This window comes from Eumetopias jubatus, unplaced genomic scaffold, assembly GCF_037043125.1.
Source record: "Eumetopias jubatus isolate StellerSeaLion01/CBP00866 unplaced genomic scaffold, mEumJub1_p1.0 scaffold_30, whole genome shotgun sequence".
In the NCBI taxonomy this organism is placed as follows: domain Eukaryota; kingdom Metazoa; phylum Chordata; class Mammalia; order Carnivora; family Otariidae; genus Eumetopias; species Eumetopias jubatus.
Window position 1 is genome coordinate 880,149 of NW_028274836.1, and position 17,423 is coordinate 897,571.

General features: G+C 44.1%; 1 protein-coding gene across 1 annotated transcript; it reads left to right on the forward strand.

Moving 5' to 3' along the window:
- Positions 1–6,364: 6,364 nt before the first annotated feature.
- OR2B11 (olfactory receptor family 2 subfamily B member 11) lies at positions 6,365–7,321 on the forward strand. Its single transcript, XM_028094977.1, has one exon. The coding sequence runs from the start codon at positions 6,365–6,367 to the stop codon at positions 7,319–7,321; it is 957 nt and encodes a 318-aa protein (XP_027950778.1).
- The last annotated feature ends 10,102 nt before the right edge of the window (positions 7,322–17,423 follow it).

Here is a 17,423-nt window from a genome sequence, read left to right on the forward strand (position 1 = left end):
ATGAAAGGGACCCTGTGTCAGTCTCAGTCACGAGAGTGTCCATCTACACTCTTCCAGCATTTTCTGGCACAAGACTGTGGATTCCATCTCTTTGTTTTCCAACTTCACAGACATCGAAGCCTCTATGTCTCTGAGAATCATCCCAACTGGACATTAAGACAGTTCCTAAGACATTCCACATTTCTCATCCCGCTCTCCCAGGGAAAGAACACAGCAGAGTGGTACTTAGAATGGGGGAATTCCCCAAATTTATCTCCCAAGCACAATCTCCCCTCTTCCTCTGGGTCAGGCTTTCTCTCCTTTGTCTGATGCTAGACAAAACGCTTCCCAAAACCCCAGAACATAAAAATGAAGCCACTGCCGTGACCTCATCTTAGTCCCACTCCAACATCTAGAGCTAGCCAAAGATGATCGAGTTGACACCTAGAGGGGATAAATAGCTGCCCGAGGGTGTCATTGTCCATGGTGGTTTCTAGCACCAGCTTTTATTCACGTGAATTACAGCTCATGAGTTAACATGCACACCATTTCATGCTGACTGTCCACCAAAAGGCTCGCTGGCCATCCCTTCCACATGACAAATGGAACAGGCAGCTGAGACCATGTGTAGTAGTCAGAAAAAAATTCAAAGTTATTACTCTGTGCCAGTCACTGTCCTCAGTGCTTTACAAAAAAAATCAAACAAACAAAAACCAACTCATTTTACCCTTGCAAAAAACTATGAAGGCCAAGGTTACTGCTTCCTATACTTTCCTGATCACATGAGTGCTGCACATAGAGGTTAGGTAATCTGCTCAGAGACACACAGTGAGTGGCTGACAGTGGTGCTGAGCCTGTGCCGTGGCCACACTCTCACTGAATTACATGCTATACTAGTTACTCTTCCACTCCAGCTTTATGGACAAACACCCACCTGCCCTAAAGAGTTAAAAATACATTCTTCATTATTGGTGCATTTCATCTGGTCTTCTAAGATTTACCATTAATTGCAAGTACGCCAAGCTCACACACTATATCAATTACCAGCTAACCCCTCAGACACTAATTAAACAGAACATCAGGATAACTTCTCAGCAAAGAAGGATTAGGTTTTCCTCTCAATGTCTGGGAGAAAGAGCAGAGCCCTTATAGCAGTGAATGGAAAGAATGAGGTCAAGTGTAACCTGAGAGTAATTTTGAAAGGAGTAGGGATGGCTTTTCACCTCTGAAACGTATCTTCAAAAGTAACCTCCACTACATAAACATATAAGCTAGCAGCTCCATGGTATCAAAGTCTCTGTAGGTACTCCAGGGACCATGGCTAGAGGAGATCCACAGAGCTCCTCATTACCCAGAAAAAGTCCAGAAAGCAGAGTCTCCCCAGGGAGCAGACTCTTCCTCTTGTCTGAGAATAATCTCTCCAAACTTGCTCAGAAGGTGAAAACCAGGTGAGGGCAACGTCACAGCAACCTCATCAGAGCAAACAGGTTGTGTCTTCTTGGAATACAAAAAGCATTTGCAATGACTCCATTCTTAAACACCCCTCCCCAGCTAAGACCATCACAAGCCAATAAAGCCTCCCCATTCCTTAAGCAAACCCTCCGTGGGAGCCAGCGAACCAAGGAGGTAAGTGGTTAGTCCTCAGCATGAATACTGGTCTATGCTGGAGAGTAAGGGGTCATGAGATGGAGGAGAGGTGAGTCAATGAACAGTGGCCATAATTAAGCAGCATTTGTAATTTGTGTACTTCAAGCTAGAAAAAGCAGCTGGGAGCAGAACAGGCTGCCCCTGCTTGTAGGTAGACCAACTGTCCAATATTCATCAGAAGAGAGGAGGTTGCTCACAGTGTATGAGGACCCTGAGCTTCATTTCTACCTCTGTTCAGTATTTATTTTTTAAGATTTATGTATTTATTTAAGAGAGAGTGCATGAGTGTGGGGAGAGGATGGAGGAAAGGGAAAGAGAGAATCCTCAAGCAGAGTCCATGCTGAGCACAGAGCCTGATGCCGGGCTCAGATGTCACAATCCTGAAATCGTGACTAAGCTGAAATCCAGAGTCAGTCACTTAACCGACTGAGCCACACAGGCACCCCACTACTGTTCAATATTTTTGACAAACTTGTATCATAGTCACAAAAATAATAGTAATCCCAGTATGGCCCTATAAAGAGAGCAATGGAGTGAGGAAAGCCAAATATTACCAGCCCCCAGAGAAAGAAAGTTTGAGGCAAAATTTAGCAGGAAATTGAAATATTTAAAGAACAAAGGTAGGCAGTGGCATTGGGGGGGGGAGCAGGTGTCTGCAAGAGGGGTGTTGAACAAAAAGTCATGCTGTAAAACAGTATGGTTGACCCTTCGAAGGTGGGGGTCTCCTTGGTCGGGGGTTAAGACATCTATGGGGAGGTAACTTCCTTCTGGATAAACCAGCAACAGGAGACTTAAATAGCTGTCCCCATGGAGTCATAGTGGGGTGCTGACCTGCGTGAAAGGCATGTTCCTAATCTTCATGGACTTCTTGGTTTTCCGAGAGTTACTGAGGGAGGACATGAAATGGCACGTGCGCGGTTCCTGGTATACAAATGGAGAGGTGATGGGTGCTCCCTCAGTGCTGGTTTACTTCCCTTCCTCTCATACTGCCTGTTACAAAATACTTGCATAATCTCTATGATTAAGGCATTTTGAGGAAGTACACCTCAGCCCCCTTGTGGGGATATGGGTATCAATGCTCCTCCAAGCCCTTTGTACATGGGAACTTGCAGGGAACAATCCAGTGAGCCATCAGTGAGGATGGTTTGAAAGAAGCAGAAGTTGAGCTGTCCTGTGTGACATAAAACAGCATTCCTGGCAGGAGAACTCAGGGTAGGCAAAGGACTAGTGCAGGAAGAGCAAGGCCTGGGGATAGATGGGCCGGTGACTGCGCACACAGACCTGGCAGAGGACAGTTAGCAGAGCATGCAGAGGCTGTGCCTTCAGACTCCTCCTTGCTGTGGCAGCTCACTTCCTGAGTGTCGTCTTACGGGAAATGCCACCCAAGAGTGCGCATGTCGTGGGGACAGGACTAGAAATGCAAGCAAACCCCGAGAGAAGCGCTTTTGCTGTGTGTGATGAAGGGAAATGTCCCCAGGACTCAATACCCTTGTTCTGACCTTGACAGCTAAATGGGGTCTTCACCGGCTTATCTGAGTGGTGGAAATTTTAGATTGAAGAAAGAGATCCTGGACTAATAGGGCAATAAAACCCCGTCTACAAATGGTATACATCCCCACAGCTCATAAGTTTATTCCTAGATGTCCTTTCCTGTTTGTTGGAGTAGGGAACATGTTCTGCTGATTTCCAAAAGGAACTCTTGGTAATAAAAATAGATGACAGTAGGAGATATATCTACACACGTGCATTTATCTATGGGTTATATGTCATGCGTGGAATGATACAGATCACAGGGTTTTGTCAATGTGTTCAAAATCTCCCTGGTCTACCAGTAGGTGTGGCGTGATCCTGTCATTGACATATCTCATGGTGGCTGCTAAGACAGAGAGATGGGACAGTGGTCAGAAGAAATGGCAGGGCATTCAGTGTTAGAAGAATACAACCCTACTCTTGGCACACAACTGTTTAAGGAGATGGTTGTTTCATTTTTAGGTGATTGGAACACTTAAAGGTATTTCTGCTCTTAAGACCTGAGTCTTAGAAAGATGACTCCATTGTGAATGTGAGTAAGGGGTTGGAGAAGAGGGGTCCAGATGGTGGTTCTGGCCGAGGACAACAGTTGCAGGGAGACAGATAGCGTGTGCTCAGACATTAGGCCAGTGAAGCCAATAGGATGTCACTGATGAACTATGACCAATGAGGACTGTTATCAGATATAACACTCTGAGTCAGGGTAACTGATGCAGAGGCAGCCAGGAATAGGAAGGAAGGTGCTGGACTGAATTTGGAGAAAGAGCCGACAGGGTAAATTTGGGATGCTCCAGTGAACAGTGTCAAAAAGGGGATTCGACGTCAGGGAAGAAGTGACAGCTAGAGACCCAGATCTGGAAGGACTCTGCTTGAGTGTGACTGTGGCAGATGTGGAAATCGCTGTGTTTATCCCGGAAAGCAAGGCAGTGCCTGGGGGAACACCTCTAACTGGGTGATAGGAAGGAGTTCAGAGGCTGGATCCGAAGCAGTTCCAAAGTGGACAGAGTGCAACCACAAGGCATCCGATGCAGAGTGAGAAAGGTCATGTTGAGCTGGTGTCCCGCTCTGCAGTCCACCAGTGTGTGTGTGTGTGTGTGTGTGTGTGTGTGTGTGTGTGTGTGTGTGCGCGCGCGCGCACGCGCGCGCCCATGTACGCCAGGTATACTGAACTGGAAATCTCAGTGTCTCCTCTTCAATCCCCTCCCCCTTCTCTCCTGGGTGACATTACTCTCCTGTTTCTGTCATTCTCTTCTGTCTCAGTGATGTGCGTGCGTGCTGTTCCTGCTTTATTAAAAGCAAAGTACTAAAGAGAATAATGGTTAAGAGCAAGAGCTTAGCTTTTGGTCTTGGCTTTACCATGCGCGGCTATGTAAGTAGTAGTCTACAGTAGACCAGTCATCTTCCCCAAGCCACTCTCCCCAACAGCAAAATGGGGGTAGAAACATCCCCCTTACTGAGTCCTGAAAGCACCAAATATTCCCAGCGTCTGGCTCATAGGGAGTGTGTCATAATTTGCATTCCTTACTGTGACCCATACCTACCCTCTATCTTTCTTAGTTCTTCCATCCTTTTATACCTTTCCTCACTAACCCTGCAACAGTTCCCTTTCTTGTCCAGTGTAGACTCTGAGAAGAAACTTTGGAACCAGAAACCTAAGAAAGGGAAATGGTGTGATTATTTCTCACCTTGAAAGTTGGACAAGCCCAATTTTGCCCCTCCCAGCTCACTGAATTGAAAATGTGTCCTGAGCTCCCATTAGAGATAAAATAACTGCATTCTCTAAGAGTCACCCAAGTAGTTTCCATAGAACAGTGGGAAGAAATGTAACAACTGGGCGTTCCACAAGAATATACATAGAAAAAGTATGTAGTTTTGAAACAACAGAGGGAGAAAATAGTTTGCACTTAGGTATCCATTGAACCCCCAGAGTTGGAGCTGTTTTCAAGTAATACCAGGGTTCTTAAGAATGCAGGACTTGGAGGGGAGGACACCACTTGTTTATTGCCACAGCACTGAGTAGATCTCCATGACTTCATAGTTGATGCATAAAGCACCAAATGAGGAACTAAGAATGAATCCTCCATAAATTACCTGCACACGGGATTTAATTTCTTCTCAGTCCTCTCATGCATTCTATCATTGCTGTCATGAACTTGAGGGTTTGCAGTCCTGGGAAGAGTAGGAGGTGGGGGCTGATGGACCTCAGTGGAAGACACCCATGAATCAGCAGGTGGCAACCCAGTTGCTTTCTAGAAGCTGCCGAATCCAAAAATCAAATCAGCTGTGTTTTCTGATTACAAAAGGAAACAGCTGCTTGGCAACAAATTTGTGCAGGAAACCTAGATGTCACTCAAACCGCCTGGTAAATGTTAGCTCCAGAGGCAATCTGATCCTTCAGAGACAACTCCAGGGGCTGTGGTTCTTACACATTCTGGATCTTTCTCCTGATGCTCAAAACCCTATGTTCTTGGATCTTACTGGGTGCCATGACCAAATCAACAGCCAGAGTGACTTAGCTCCTTCACTCCAGGGTCTCAGGTTCTTGGATTGTACTTTTTTTTTTTTACTGCAAAGTGTGTGATAGTGCTGCCTGTATGTGAATGGCCTTAGGAGAGAGACCAGCATGTGCAGAAAGCCAAAGAGCACCTCTTCATGGTGACAGAGCCAGATGTAAGCCTTAGCAGGTGAGTCAAGTGTGCTTCTATCTTGCTTGATGCCATTTCTCACCTCCCTTCTACCACCCACTTCCAAAAGGCAAAGCCAGAAAGCCAAAGAAAGTGGTCAATTCCCTGCCAGTGAGTGTGTAGAGAGAAATCAAATGCTGTAACGGTGATGGGGCATATAGCAGACTTTGACCCAACCGGAAGAAAATTCTTATTTATTTTTGATATGCTTTCACAAACATCATGCTGCTCTATCATCCCCAGAACTTTGCAAGTATTTTCTCCCCACGTGGCAGATGCAGAAATCAAAGTTCAGAAAGATTAAATGGCATAGTCAAGGTCACAGAGCATGAGGCAGAGCAAAACACATGGACAGCTGCTCTGCCTCCTGGTTCTGACTCCCCCACATCTCGGGGTCTCCACAGAGGTAAGACAGGATGCAACTCTTTAGGAAAGCTCAGGCACAGCCATGAGGAAGCCAACTAATTCCTGCTCTCAGGTTTCATTCCCTTTGACTTATCACAGGCTCCAGAGAATGCCTCAGCATGAGAGGTGACAACCAGAGCTTCTTGGGGGATCCCCCTCAGGAATTCATCCTTCTAGGTGTTTCTGACAGGCCATGGCTGGAACTCCCCCTCTTTGTGGTCCTCCTGGTGTCCTACATTCTGGCCATGTTGGGGAACATCGCCATCATCCTGGTGTCCTGGCTGGATCCCCGGCTCCACAGCCCCATGTACATCTTTCTCAGCCACCTCTCCTTCCTGGACCTCTGCTACACCACCACCACAGTCCCACAGATGCTGGTCAACATGGGCAGCTCCAGGAAGACCATCAGCTACAGTGGCTGCATGGTGCAGTGCGCCATTTTCCACTGGCTGGGGTGCACCGAGTGCATCGTCTTGGCTGCCATGGCCCTGGACCGCTACGTGGCCATCTGTGAGCCCCTCCGGTATGCCGTTATCATGCCCCGCCCTCTCAGCCGGCAGCTCGTGGCTGTGGCCTGGCTCAGTGGCTTCGGTAACTCCCTAGTTCAGGTGGTGCTGACGGTGCAGTTGCGTTTCTGTGGGCGGCAGGTGCTGAACAACTTCTTCTGTGAGGTGCCAGCCATGATCAAGCTGTCGTGTGCAGACACCGCCGTGAACGATGCCACGCTGTCTGCACTGGTGGCCTTCTTTGTGCTGGTGCCCCTAGCTCTCATCCTTCTCTCCTACGGCTTCATTGCCCGCACGGTGCTCAGGATCCAGTCCTCCAGGGGAAGGCACAAAGCCTTTGGGACCTGTTCCTCCCACCTTGGGGTGGTCTCCCTCTTCTACCTGCCTGCCATCTATATGTACCTGCAGCCCCCTTCCAGCTACTCCCAAGAGCAGGGCAAGTTTATCTCCCTCTTCTATTCCATAATCACCCCCACCCTCAACCCCTTCATCTACACCCTGAGGAATAAGGATGTGAAGGGAGCTCTGAGGAGACTCCTGTCAAGGACCTGGAGGTTCTGCTGGAGATGAGGCTCTGAGACGTGTTAGTCTCCATGGGTGACAGAAGCCTGGGCGAGCGGGTTGTGTGCCGAAGGAGTCGACACCCAAACAGCACAGGTGTTTTGAGAGATTCGAGAGCCCCCCGAGTCCCCATCCTACCGTTTCACCTTCTGTGTGGTCATGGTACCGAAAACCCCACCTCTCCCAAAATAGCCTTTGTTCTCAGGGGCCATATGTTTTTAGGAGTCGTTTAAACAGAATTGGTGTTCAATAAGTATTTGTCAAATTATGTCATTTCTACTTTCCTAATTCTTGCCCTCTTTCGTCTTCCTATTTTTTCTTATTTTTCTCCCATTTGTCTCTTTCCAATCTTCCCTCTTCCATTTTCATTAGTCCTAAGGATACATAATGTGAGACTGAATCATAATCTGATATTACTTGTAATAAATTTATGTTTGTCTCCATATATTTATTTTTTTATTTTTTGTTTATATTTTTAAATTTAAATTCAATTATTAACATACAATGTATTATTGGTTTCAGAGGTACTGGCCTGTGATCCATCAGCCTTATATAATATCCAATGCTCATTACATCACATGCCGTCCTCAATACCCATCACCCAGTGACCCCCGCCCCTCAGGCAGCCCTCAGTTTGTTTCCTATGATTAAGAGTCTCTTATGGTTTGTCTCCCTCTCTGATTTCATCTTGTTTTATTTTTTCCTCTTTTCCCCTATGATCCTCTGTTTTGGTTCTTAAATTCCACATATGAGTGAGATCATATGATAATTGTCTTTCTCTGATTGACTTATTTCACTTAGCATAGTACCTTTTAGCTCCATCCATGTCATTGCAAATGGCAAGACTTCATTTTTTTGATGGTTGCATAATATTCCATTGTATATATGAACCACATCTTTATCTATTCATCTGTTGAAGGGCATCTCGGCTCTTTCCACAGTTTGGCTACTGTGGACATTGCTGCTATAAACATTGGGGTGCATGTGCCCTTCTTTTCACTACATCTGTATCTTTGGGGTAAATACCCAGGAGTGCAATTGCTGGGTCATAGGGTAGCTCTATTTTTAACATCCTGAGGAACCTCCACACTGTTTTCCAGAGTGTCTGTACCAGCTTGCATTCCCACCAACAGCGTAGGAGGGTTCCCCTTTCTCCACAACCTCTCCTACATCTATTATTACCTGAGTGGTTAATTTTAGCCATTCTGACTGGTGTGAGGTTGTCTCCATATATTTAAATTCCATAAATTTTATGTAACTTTTTTAAAAATTCCAAAAATGAATGGAATTACTTTCTTCTTCCTGTGACTTTAAGTGATGCTTTTTTTTCCTAAAGTTTGAGTTTTCTTCTATAAGAAATTTCCCCTCCATTGGCTAGAAATAAGCATATTTATTATGGATGCATAAGACTCTATATTAGATTTATGGGTACAAACCAAAACAGCATAATACCTTAAAAAAATGCTCTCGTTGAGAATACAAGATATAATGATATATATGTATATATATATAATATATACAACTGATATAATATACAATCAAAGTTAAGGACACTAAAAGTTTAAATAACAAGTTCAAGGTCATCATAACAGCTAACATTTGTAGAAGGCTTCCAAGATGCAGGTACCAGATTAAGTGTATTTATGTATGCTATCTTGTTTAAAATAACCCCATGATGTAAACACTTTTATATTTTTCCATTGTCATAGAAGAATTTGATTATTGGAGAAGTAACTTGGCCATGGTTACTCTAGTAATTGATGGAAGTGAGACCACCACTAATGTCCATACTGACTGTCTCTTTAGTAGAGCAGAGTCAGGATACCAGCACTCTGTTTTTTTTCATGTTTGTCATGTTTTTATTTATTTCTATTTAATTTATTCATTTTTATCCTGCTGCCATACATATCACAGCTACTAACATGACCTAGCAGAGAAAAATCAATATAATAATAATAATAACAATAACAACAAAAAATGTATGACAATTAGGACAAAAGGAAAATTGAAGAAGTCTTCCTGACAGTAAAAGCAAAAAGAAAATATAAATCACAAAGCTATAGCATTTGATTTAAGAAATGTGGAAGAACCATGACTATTCCCGTTTCCACGACCACAAAGAAATTTTCCCCTGGGCTGCTGTCCCCAGGCAATGGCCCTTTAGAACTACCTTAATGACATGCATAATAATGCATAAGAGCTTTCTCTTCTGACTTTTCCTAATGGCACAGGTCCAGGATATAATTCAATGAGAGCAATACGGAATGGATGCAAAGGAGTCAGTCCGTACATACAGCTATGCACTGATCCGACCTAATTTTAGAACGCATTTGAGAGGACTGAGGACTGTATTTCTCGAAACAGATGTGCTAGATTCAAGATGACCTTAAAGTATGCTATTAGAATGAGGTAAAAGTGATATTTTAGACCTTCCAAGGCATGATCATAGGAAATCTGTCAGCATGCAGCTAATACAGTCTGTCTGGGTCTGTAAGTCACCAGGTGAAAAGGCCAACTGCCCTATGGTAGCCGTGCTGGGGCGACTGTGGGCAGATTCTATCACCTGCTGTCTTACCACCTTCCAGCCACTCTGCCACACCTGAGTGGAGCTCTCCGAGCCAATCCTGCCCACCAGTTCAATCACCCAGTGACCTCAGTAGACACAGCATAGAGCTGAAGAACCTCCCAGGGGAGCCCTGGTCAAATTCCCAACCCACAAAATGGTGAGGTATAATAAAATGGTTATCATCCCAAGACACTGAGTTTTGGGGATGGTTTTGCAAGGAGCTGGAACACTGGGGACCCCTAGAATGTTCTACATCAGAGTTACAGAAAATCACAAGGTAAACACGATGAATTTTCCAGAAGCATCAATATTATTTGACACTTGAGAAGATACTTCAATAATTGAACGGATAATTAAATGAAAGCATGCTTCCATTACAATAAACTGACAGAATAGATAGAGAAATGTAGATAAATTTTTATCATAAAACCCAAGACTTCAAATATTTTGAGTGCTTTCGTGCACTGTTCTATATTATGGTAAGGTTCCTGAAATTCACTTTTCTCTGTTTTTCTGAGTATTTTGTGGAAAAGTGTGAGAAACGCTCATGAAGAAAACAGGATAGGGTGTGTGCTTCTCAGGTACTTTTCCAAAATTATCACTTTGCCAGGAAAGCTTTGGAAATCTATGGGTCTGTACTGTGAATATAGTGAGACTCTTTTTTTGGAGGGGTCAAATTAATTTTATTATGCTCCAAGATGAGTTGCCACCAGTGCAACATCTTATTGCTATACATTCAAAAAAGATTCACACGCTAAACAAAATCTCAGTTGATGAATGGAAATGAATGATTGAAAAATCTTTAGGAACTTCACACATACACTATGTGGCTAGCTGAAATTGACTACCATGTAGTATTTAGATATAAAAAGGCTCCTGCTAGTTTGTTAAATGCAAAGGCTACCAGACAATCATTTAGCTGCAGTACCTATGGGAAGCTTTCAGACAGACTGAGGCGCAGGTGCAGTGTTGCCCACAGGGCAAGCTGGTAGAGGGCTGAGACACGCCACCTTCGTATCCACAATGGACTTAGTCTTCACACCTGGGCTGAACCCCAGAGCTGCTGCGTTTCCACCCATAGTAACCTAGACTCTGTGCAACAATGATAACAGAAAGGCTTTTTTATTCTTTAAGAAGAATAGACTCGATTACCTTTGGCAAATTCTATACCAGTCTTACATGTTTAAAATTGTGTTTCCAACTCAAAGAACTGAGCAGCTCCTGATAAATACTTATCACACCAAAGTTAGCCGGAAAGCCCTGAATTCCTTGGCCAAAAGTTAAAAGAGATCTAAAATTGGCATTACCTTGAAGACATTTCTAGGCTATTTAAAACGTTTTTTAATAATGTCAAAAAGAAAAAAATGGGAAAATGTTTAATATTACTTAAAATAATTGTAATGCTCTATTTACCATTTGCACAAATTCCTAATTCTATTGGCTAATAGTTGTCCAGCCTCATCATCAACGCCAGACTCTTGTGTCACTGAGCTTAAGCCACAAAAATAAATGAGAATAAGCCGGAAAAGATTTCCAGCCGTAGAGGGCACTGTTTTACTAAAGTACAAAAGCCTAGAATCTCTCCCTTGTGTTTAAATTACTCTTGCAAGAAAGGTAGCATTCTTGGAATAACTTAACTATTTCACTGCACCACTTACTGCTTTCGGTACAAAATCTTTTAAATTGTTTCTTTTGATAACTAGATGCATGGTCACTAGAGATGATGTGATAACGGTTAAAATTCAAGCCAAGATCTGTAACAGTCATTTATTGGATGCTCTCGTCAAAATGGCCTGGCATCCACCTTCTCAGGGTGTCCAACCTGAGTAGACAGCTCTTCAATTCAACAAAAAAGAAAGCCAAGATCTTCCTCAGGAAAACTCGATAATAATACTCTAAAAATTTCACTGATGCCCACAGAGGATCTGCCTTCAGTCAATAAAGATTTCTCACATGCTAAATACAGGATTTGTAAAAGATTCAGGTAGCTCCTTAACCAGATTGTCTTGTTACAGAGTCATTAGTCATTGGGACATGTATGGAAAAGAGAATGGCATTTACTCTAGGCTTTCTTGGCACCTCTTTCTGATGTTAATTATTTAGCAGAGACGAAGCTCTGATTATGTCACTCCCAGTTCACGATAAAAAAACAAAATCAAGTGTACCAATTTTTTTCTTGAAAAACTACTACTATCTTTTATGTTTCCCTCATTAACAATCATCAGATTTTCTAAAAAGATTTATTTATTTATTCCAAGGAGAGAGAGAGAATGAGGGGAGGGGCAGAGGGAGAAGGAGAAAGAACCCAAAGCAGACTGTGTGCTGAGCACAGAGCTTGACATGGAGCTCCATCCCAAGACCCTGAGATTGTGACCTGAGCCGAAACCAAGAGTCAGACCCTTCACTGACTGAGCCACCCAGGTGCCCCAATCATCAGATGTCTTTTAAAATAATATGATCAGGTAAGTACACAGATTTGCCCGTATCTTTCTTTTTTCTATTTATCTATCATTGAAGTGTAATTAACATAGTGTTATGTTAGCTTCAGTTGAACAATATAGTGATGCAACAATTCTATACATTTCTCAGTGCTCATCATGGCAAGTGTGCTCTTAATCCCCTTCCCCTACTTCGCCCATCTCCCCACCTCCCTCCCCTCTGGTGACCATCAGTTTGTTCTCTAGAGCTAGGGGTCTGCTTCTTGGTTTGTCTCTCTCTCTCTTTCTTTTTTCTCCCTTCGCTCATTTGTTTTGTTTCTTAAATTCCACATATGGAGTGAAATCATACGGTATTTGTCTTTCTTTGACTGACTATTTCACTTAGCATAATACCCTCTGGGTCCATTCTTGTTGTTACGAATTGATCTCATTCTTGTTCATGGCTGATATTAATTTAAAAAGATACAAGCACCCCTATGTTTATTGCAGCTTTATTTACAATAGCCAAGACACGAAAGCAACCCAAGTGTCCATCCATTGATGAGTGGACAAAGATGTGAAATATATATATATATATATTCATCATCCTCTTCCTTTTAACCTCCCATCCCCACTACTAGACAAATCCTTCCTTGACAAACTAAAATTAACTGTCAGAATTTCTCCTAGTTCCCTGTTTCCTTACTCTCAACTTCTGAAATCTCACTTACTCATCTCTTGACACACACACACACACACACACAAACACACACACGGTTCTCAAATTTATTTTTTTATACCCACGCCCTATACTAAGTAATACTGTGCCAGCTATGAAACCACTCTTTTGACAGCAAGTTGACCCCTCTGACCTCCTCTTTGTGATGCCAAGTTGGGACATGGAGAGCAAAAATGATTTTGCCCATCAGCTGCTTCCTGGAAACATGTCTCGTGGGAAGCTCTCCAGTCAGTCTGCCAGGCTGGAAGGGAGAGAAGTTCTCTGTTTGGCTTCCCTTTGTCCCTCGAGGCTTCCTCAGCAAGGCTGCCTCACCCTAGGGGCAGAAGCTGACTCCACTTTGCACACCTGCAGGGCCAGCCCTTCACACCAACAGCAGCCCAGCGGTGCTCCCGTCTCAGAGGCTGGGGCTCCACTACATGGGACCCTCCTCCAAACACCCACGTTCTCATAAAGCCTCCTACCTGTTTGCTGAAGTCATTCCCCCCATAAAACCTTTGTGTTGTGCTTCTCTTTTTCGATAGCCAAGCCCTAATTCCCCACAATCTTTATATTAAATTCCCTCAGTTAAAACGATTGGTCTAGTTTCTGTCACATGGCTGTGTTCTGACTGATACACCTGTTTATGACTTAGACGCTGATATCACTCCTCCAAATTACCGAAAGGTATGACTCATACCTGACAACTCCTTAGTTAGAATACGCAGCACAGTTTCTGGAGCAAAAAGATGCTTAATGAAGGTGAGTTCACAGTCCTAGAGACATTCTTGTACTCCAGGCATCAATGCTAATAATTCCTAAAATGAGGCTTACGTGTCTGTTAAGGTAGTTCTCAATATAACTAAACAAGAAATCACAAAGTTGAAAAACAGAGACCTTTTGCCCATTCGTGGTCACAGAACAAACTTTTCTATCCTGGGAGGTTGGGTTCCAGAGACCCCATTCCAAACAAAGTCCCCTAATCCACTGAGAATGTTGCCCACTAGAAGGGAAACTTAAATTAAGCCTTTAACCCATGACCCTATTTCTGACATTTACCCCTCAAAGATAAAGAGAGAAGAAAGAGATAAAAATGGACTTCATTGTATCCCAGGCAGCACTCTGAATGCAATAGTAACCCTTTTAAATCTCAAAGTATGAAAAGAAGACAGATATAATCATTACCTGCATTTTTGCACAAAAAGGAAAGTGGAGTGACTTGCGCTTGGTCAGAGGGTGAGTAAAGTGTTTGGGACCCTACATGCTTGCTGACCAATCATTCACCCCCAATCAGGTGTCCAACAATCCAATCCAGTATAGACACAAACTGTGCAGTTACCACAGAACCCATAGGTGGAAGGGTCTCAGTCCCACAGGACCTTCCCCCACTTAAGAGGCCAGCCACAATTCTCAGGAGCCACCTACAATTCTGAATGATTTAGTTATAAATTCTGGGTTTCCCAGAGCCCATCCTTCAGGTTCAATGATTTGTAGAACTCATTGAAAAGTGCTATGCTTGTGATGACCATTTTATTATAAAGGATACAACTCAGAAACAGCCGAATGGGAGAGATGCACAGGGCAAGGTCTGCTTTGGGGTGGGAGACACAGAGCTTCCAGGCCCTGTCCCTTCCCAGCACATCAGTGTGTTGGCACTCTGCCAAACCTTGGTGTTGCGAGTTCTTTCGGGGGATTTATTACAGAGGCATGGTTGATTAACTCATTGACAATGTGACCGGCCCAGTCCCCATCCCCCATCCCCTCCTCAAAGGAAGGTGGGGGGATGGAGCTCAAAGTCCTAAACCCATGCATGTTTGGTCTTTCTGGCAGGGTCAGCCCCTCCCTGGAAACTGTGCAAGGACCCACCATAAGTTACATTAGCAGAAATCCGGGTCTGGCTGAAAGGGGCCTTTTATGAACAACAGAAGACACTCCTATCACTCAGGAAATCTGAAGGGTTTTTGACACTCTGTGCCAAGCACTAGGGACAAAGATCAAATATATGCATTTTTTCTTATACCACAGACACTGACTACAAAAACCTCTTCTAACGACAACATCTTGAAGTAAAGAGAACCAGAAGGCATGAGAGGGGGCAAATCCATCCACAGGGGGAGGTGAAGAGCATCCCTGTGGGATCCAAGCTATAAGAGCCTGGAGCATGAGAGCTGCAGGTGCAGTGGGACAGAGGGGAAAGACAGACTGCCAGGCTCACACTTCTAGGCATGAGGCTCCCGTGAGCAGCATGTCACCATGTTTCTGCTGATGAAAGCCTCAACACTTCAGCTGAAGGGCTTGGAGTAAATCCTAGGAGCTCAAAGGTCTCCAAGAAAACAGTCCCTTAGAGACAGGGGCACTCCCTGTAGGCAGGGGTTCCCAGCGGTCTCTGGCTCCACCCCAACAATCCAGAAGACCCCAGAGCCTTGGTTTCTTCCATCCTGATGCTCAGCTCCCAGTGGGCACAGACTGGAAGGAAATCTGTAATCCAGATTGTACTGTTTACAGACAACTCTGTGCTGTTCCCAATTCTTAGCAATGTTCTTCACTTGCTGGAAGTATAAATCATGGACATAGTGTAAGCTACAAACACTCTCTGGGAGATACCATGGACTCAAAGGGGCCCGCGGCAGAGGAGAAAGACCCAGCTCTGTTCCCAAAGGTGATGTGGCAATCCTCCGGTACCTGGCCCAGAAACAGTGTTTTAAACATGAGCTTTACGTGGAAGGAAGGACAATGGAGCAAGCTGCCACCCCCTCTGCTTTTATTAGAGCGAGAGGACAGAGAGCCTGGCCGGGCGTGACCATGTGGGACCCATTCTCAGGGCAGGCCCTGGATGTGTGCAGTGCCCCGATGCAGTCTGGGACCAAACCACTCCATGCTGAGCAGAACACTGCCCTGACTTCATGCAAACCCCTGGTCTCCTTCACCTCCACCTGCTCATCCTACGTCCTACAATTCTACCTCCAGTCACCCAGGAAATCGGCCACTTTCTCAACCTTCATTTAGTTTACTTGACCTATTTGCACCAATATCACCAGGGTATTTTTTCTGGTTTTCTAGAGGTAGAATTAGCATATAGCATCCATTGTATAATTTTAAGGTATACCACATAATCATTTGATATATGCATATATTTCAAAATGATTACAGTAAGATTAGTTAACATCCAGCACCACACATAGTTACAGTTTTTTCCCTGGGATGAGCACTTTTAATTCGACTCTTCTCATGACTTTCAAATATGCAGTGGGGTCTTGTGAACTACAGTCATCATGCTGAACATTCCATCCCCCATGCTTACGATCGATCACTGGAAGCTTGCACCTCCACCACGAGGATTTAGTGGCTGCAGCATTACGGAAGTTGTAACATCTGGTAAGGAAAATCTCCTAGGCTCTTATTCTCCTTTACAAGTGTGTCTATCTGAATTATTTCACAGCATATACATACATGAGAACATCAGGCTGTACACCATACATATACACAATGTGTGTCAATCATTCCTCGGTAAAGCTTCTCCCACCATGCCTTGCACCACCTTTGATTAGTTTTCTTTCCAATTGTTCTTAGCATCTGTTCCTCCCCACAGAATGTTCTGTGATGGTGGAGACTTCTTGTTTGGTCCCAGTGCCCTGCGCTTGCAAATTCTTGTTATCTGAATGAATGAATGAAGAGTCTGGCCAGCCATGTTCCAGAGGCAGGATGGAAGACACATTGCTGACTAGGGCTCAGATCATGGCTTCCTCATTTGTGAAAGGTGCTAGCCATGATAGTCACCCAGAGGCTAATCCTGATTCATGTTGGGTGTGATAGTCACCCACAGGCTAATCCTGATTCATGCTGGGGATGATAGTCACCCACAGGCTAATCCTGATTCATGCTGGGGATGATAGTCACCTATAGGCTAATCCTGATTCATGCTGGCAATGAAAGCCATCCACAGGCTAATCCCAATTCATCCTGGGGATGATAGTCACCTACAGGCTAACCCTGATTCATGCTGGGGATGATAGCCCTCTCACAGTCTAATCCTGATTCAACCTGGTGATGATAGTCACCTCACAGGCTAATCCTGGTTCCTGTACTTAACACAGTACTTCCATGTTGTATATGACACAAGAAGAAAAGGAAGTAAATGTGAAGCCCATGGAAACTGAAAACAGGAAGGAAACCAGTTATTGAACACCTGCTATATTGCTGCTCAGGGCTGGAGCTTTACAAACATCTTTTAAAAAATCACTAAAGAATACATATTTTTGCATCTCAATTTTACATGATGAGAGAATGTGATTTAGATTAGTCAAGATTGCACAGCAAATAAGCGACTCACTGGGGATGTGTCCACCACTCCCACCGAGCTCGTTTTCTCAAAGGACAATGGTCTCCTTTCCTCAGAATCATTTAAAATTCCCA

Bases quoted from the DNA above. Each gene is read 5' to 3' on its own strand.
- OR2B11 (XM_028094977.1), top strand. From the start codon at position 6,365: ATGAGAGGTGACAACCAGAGCTTCTTGGGGGATCCCCCTCAGGAATTC.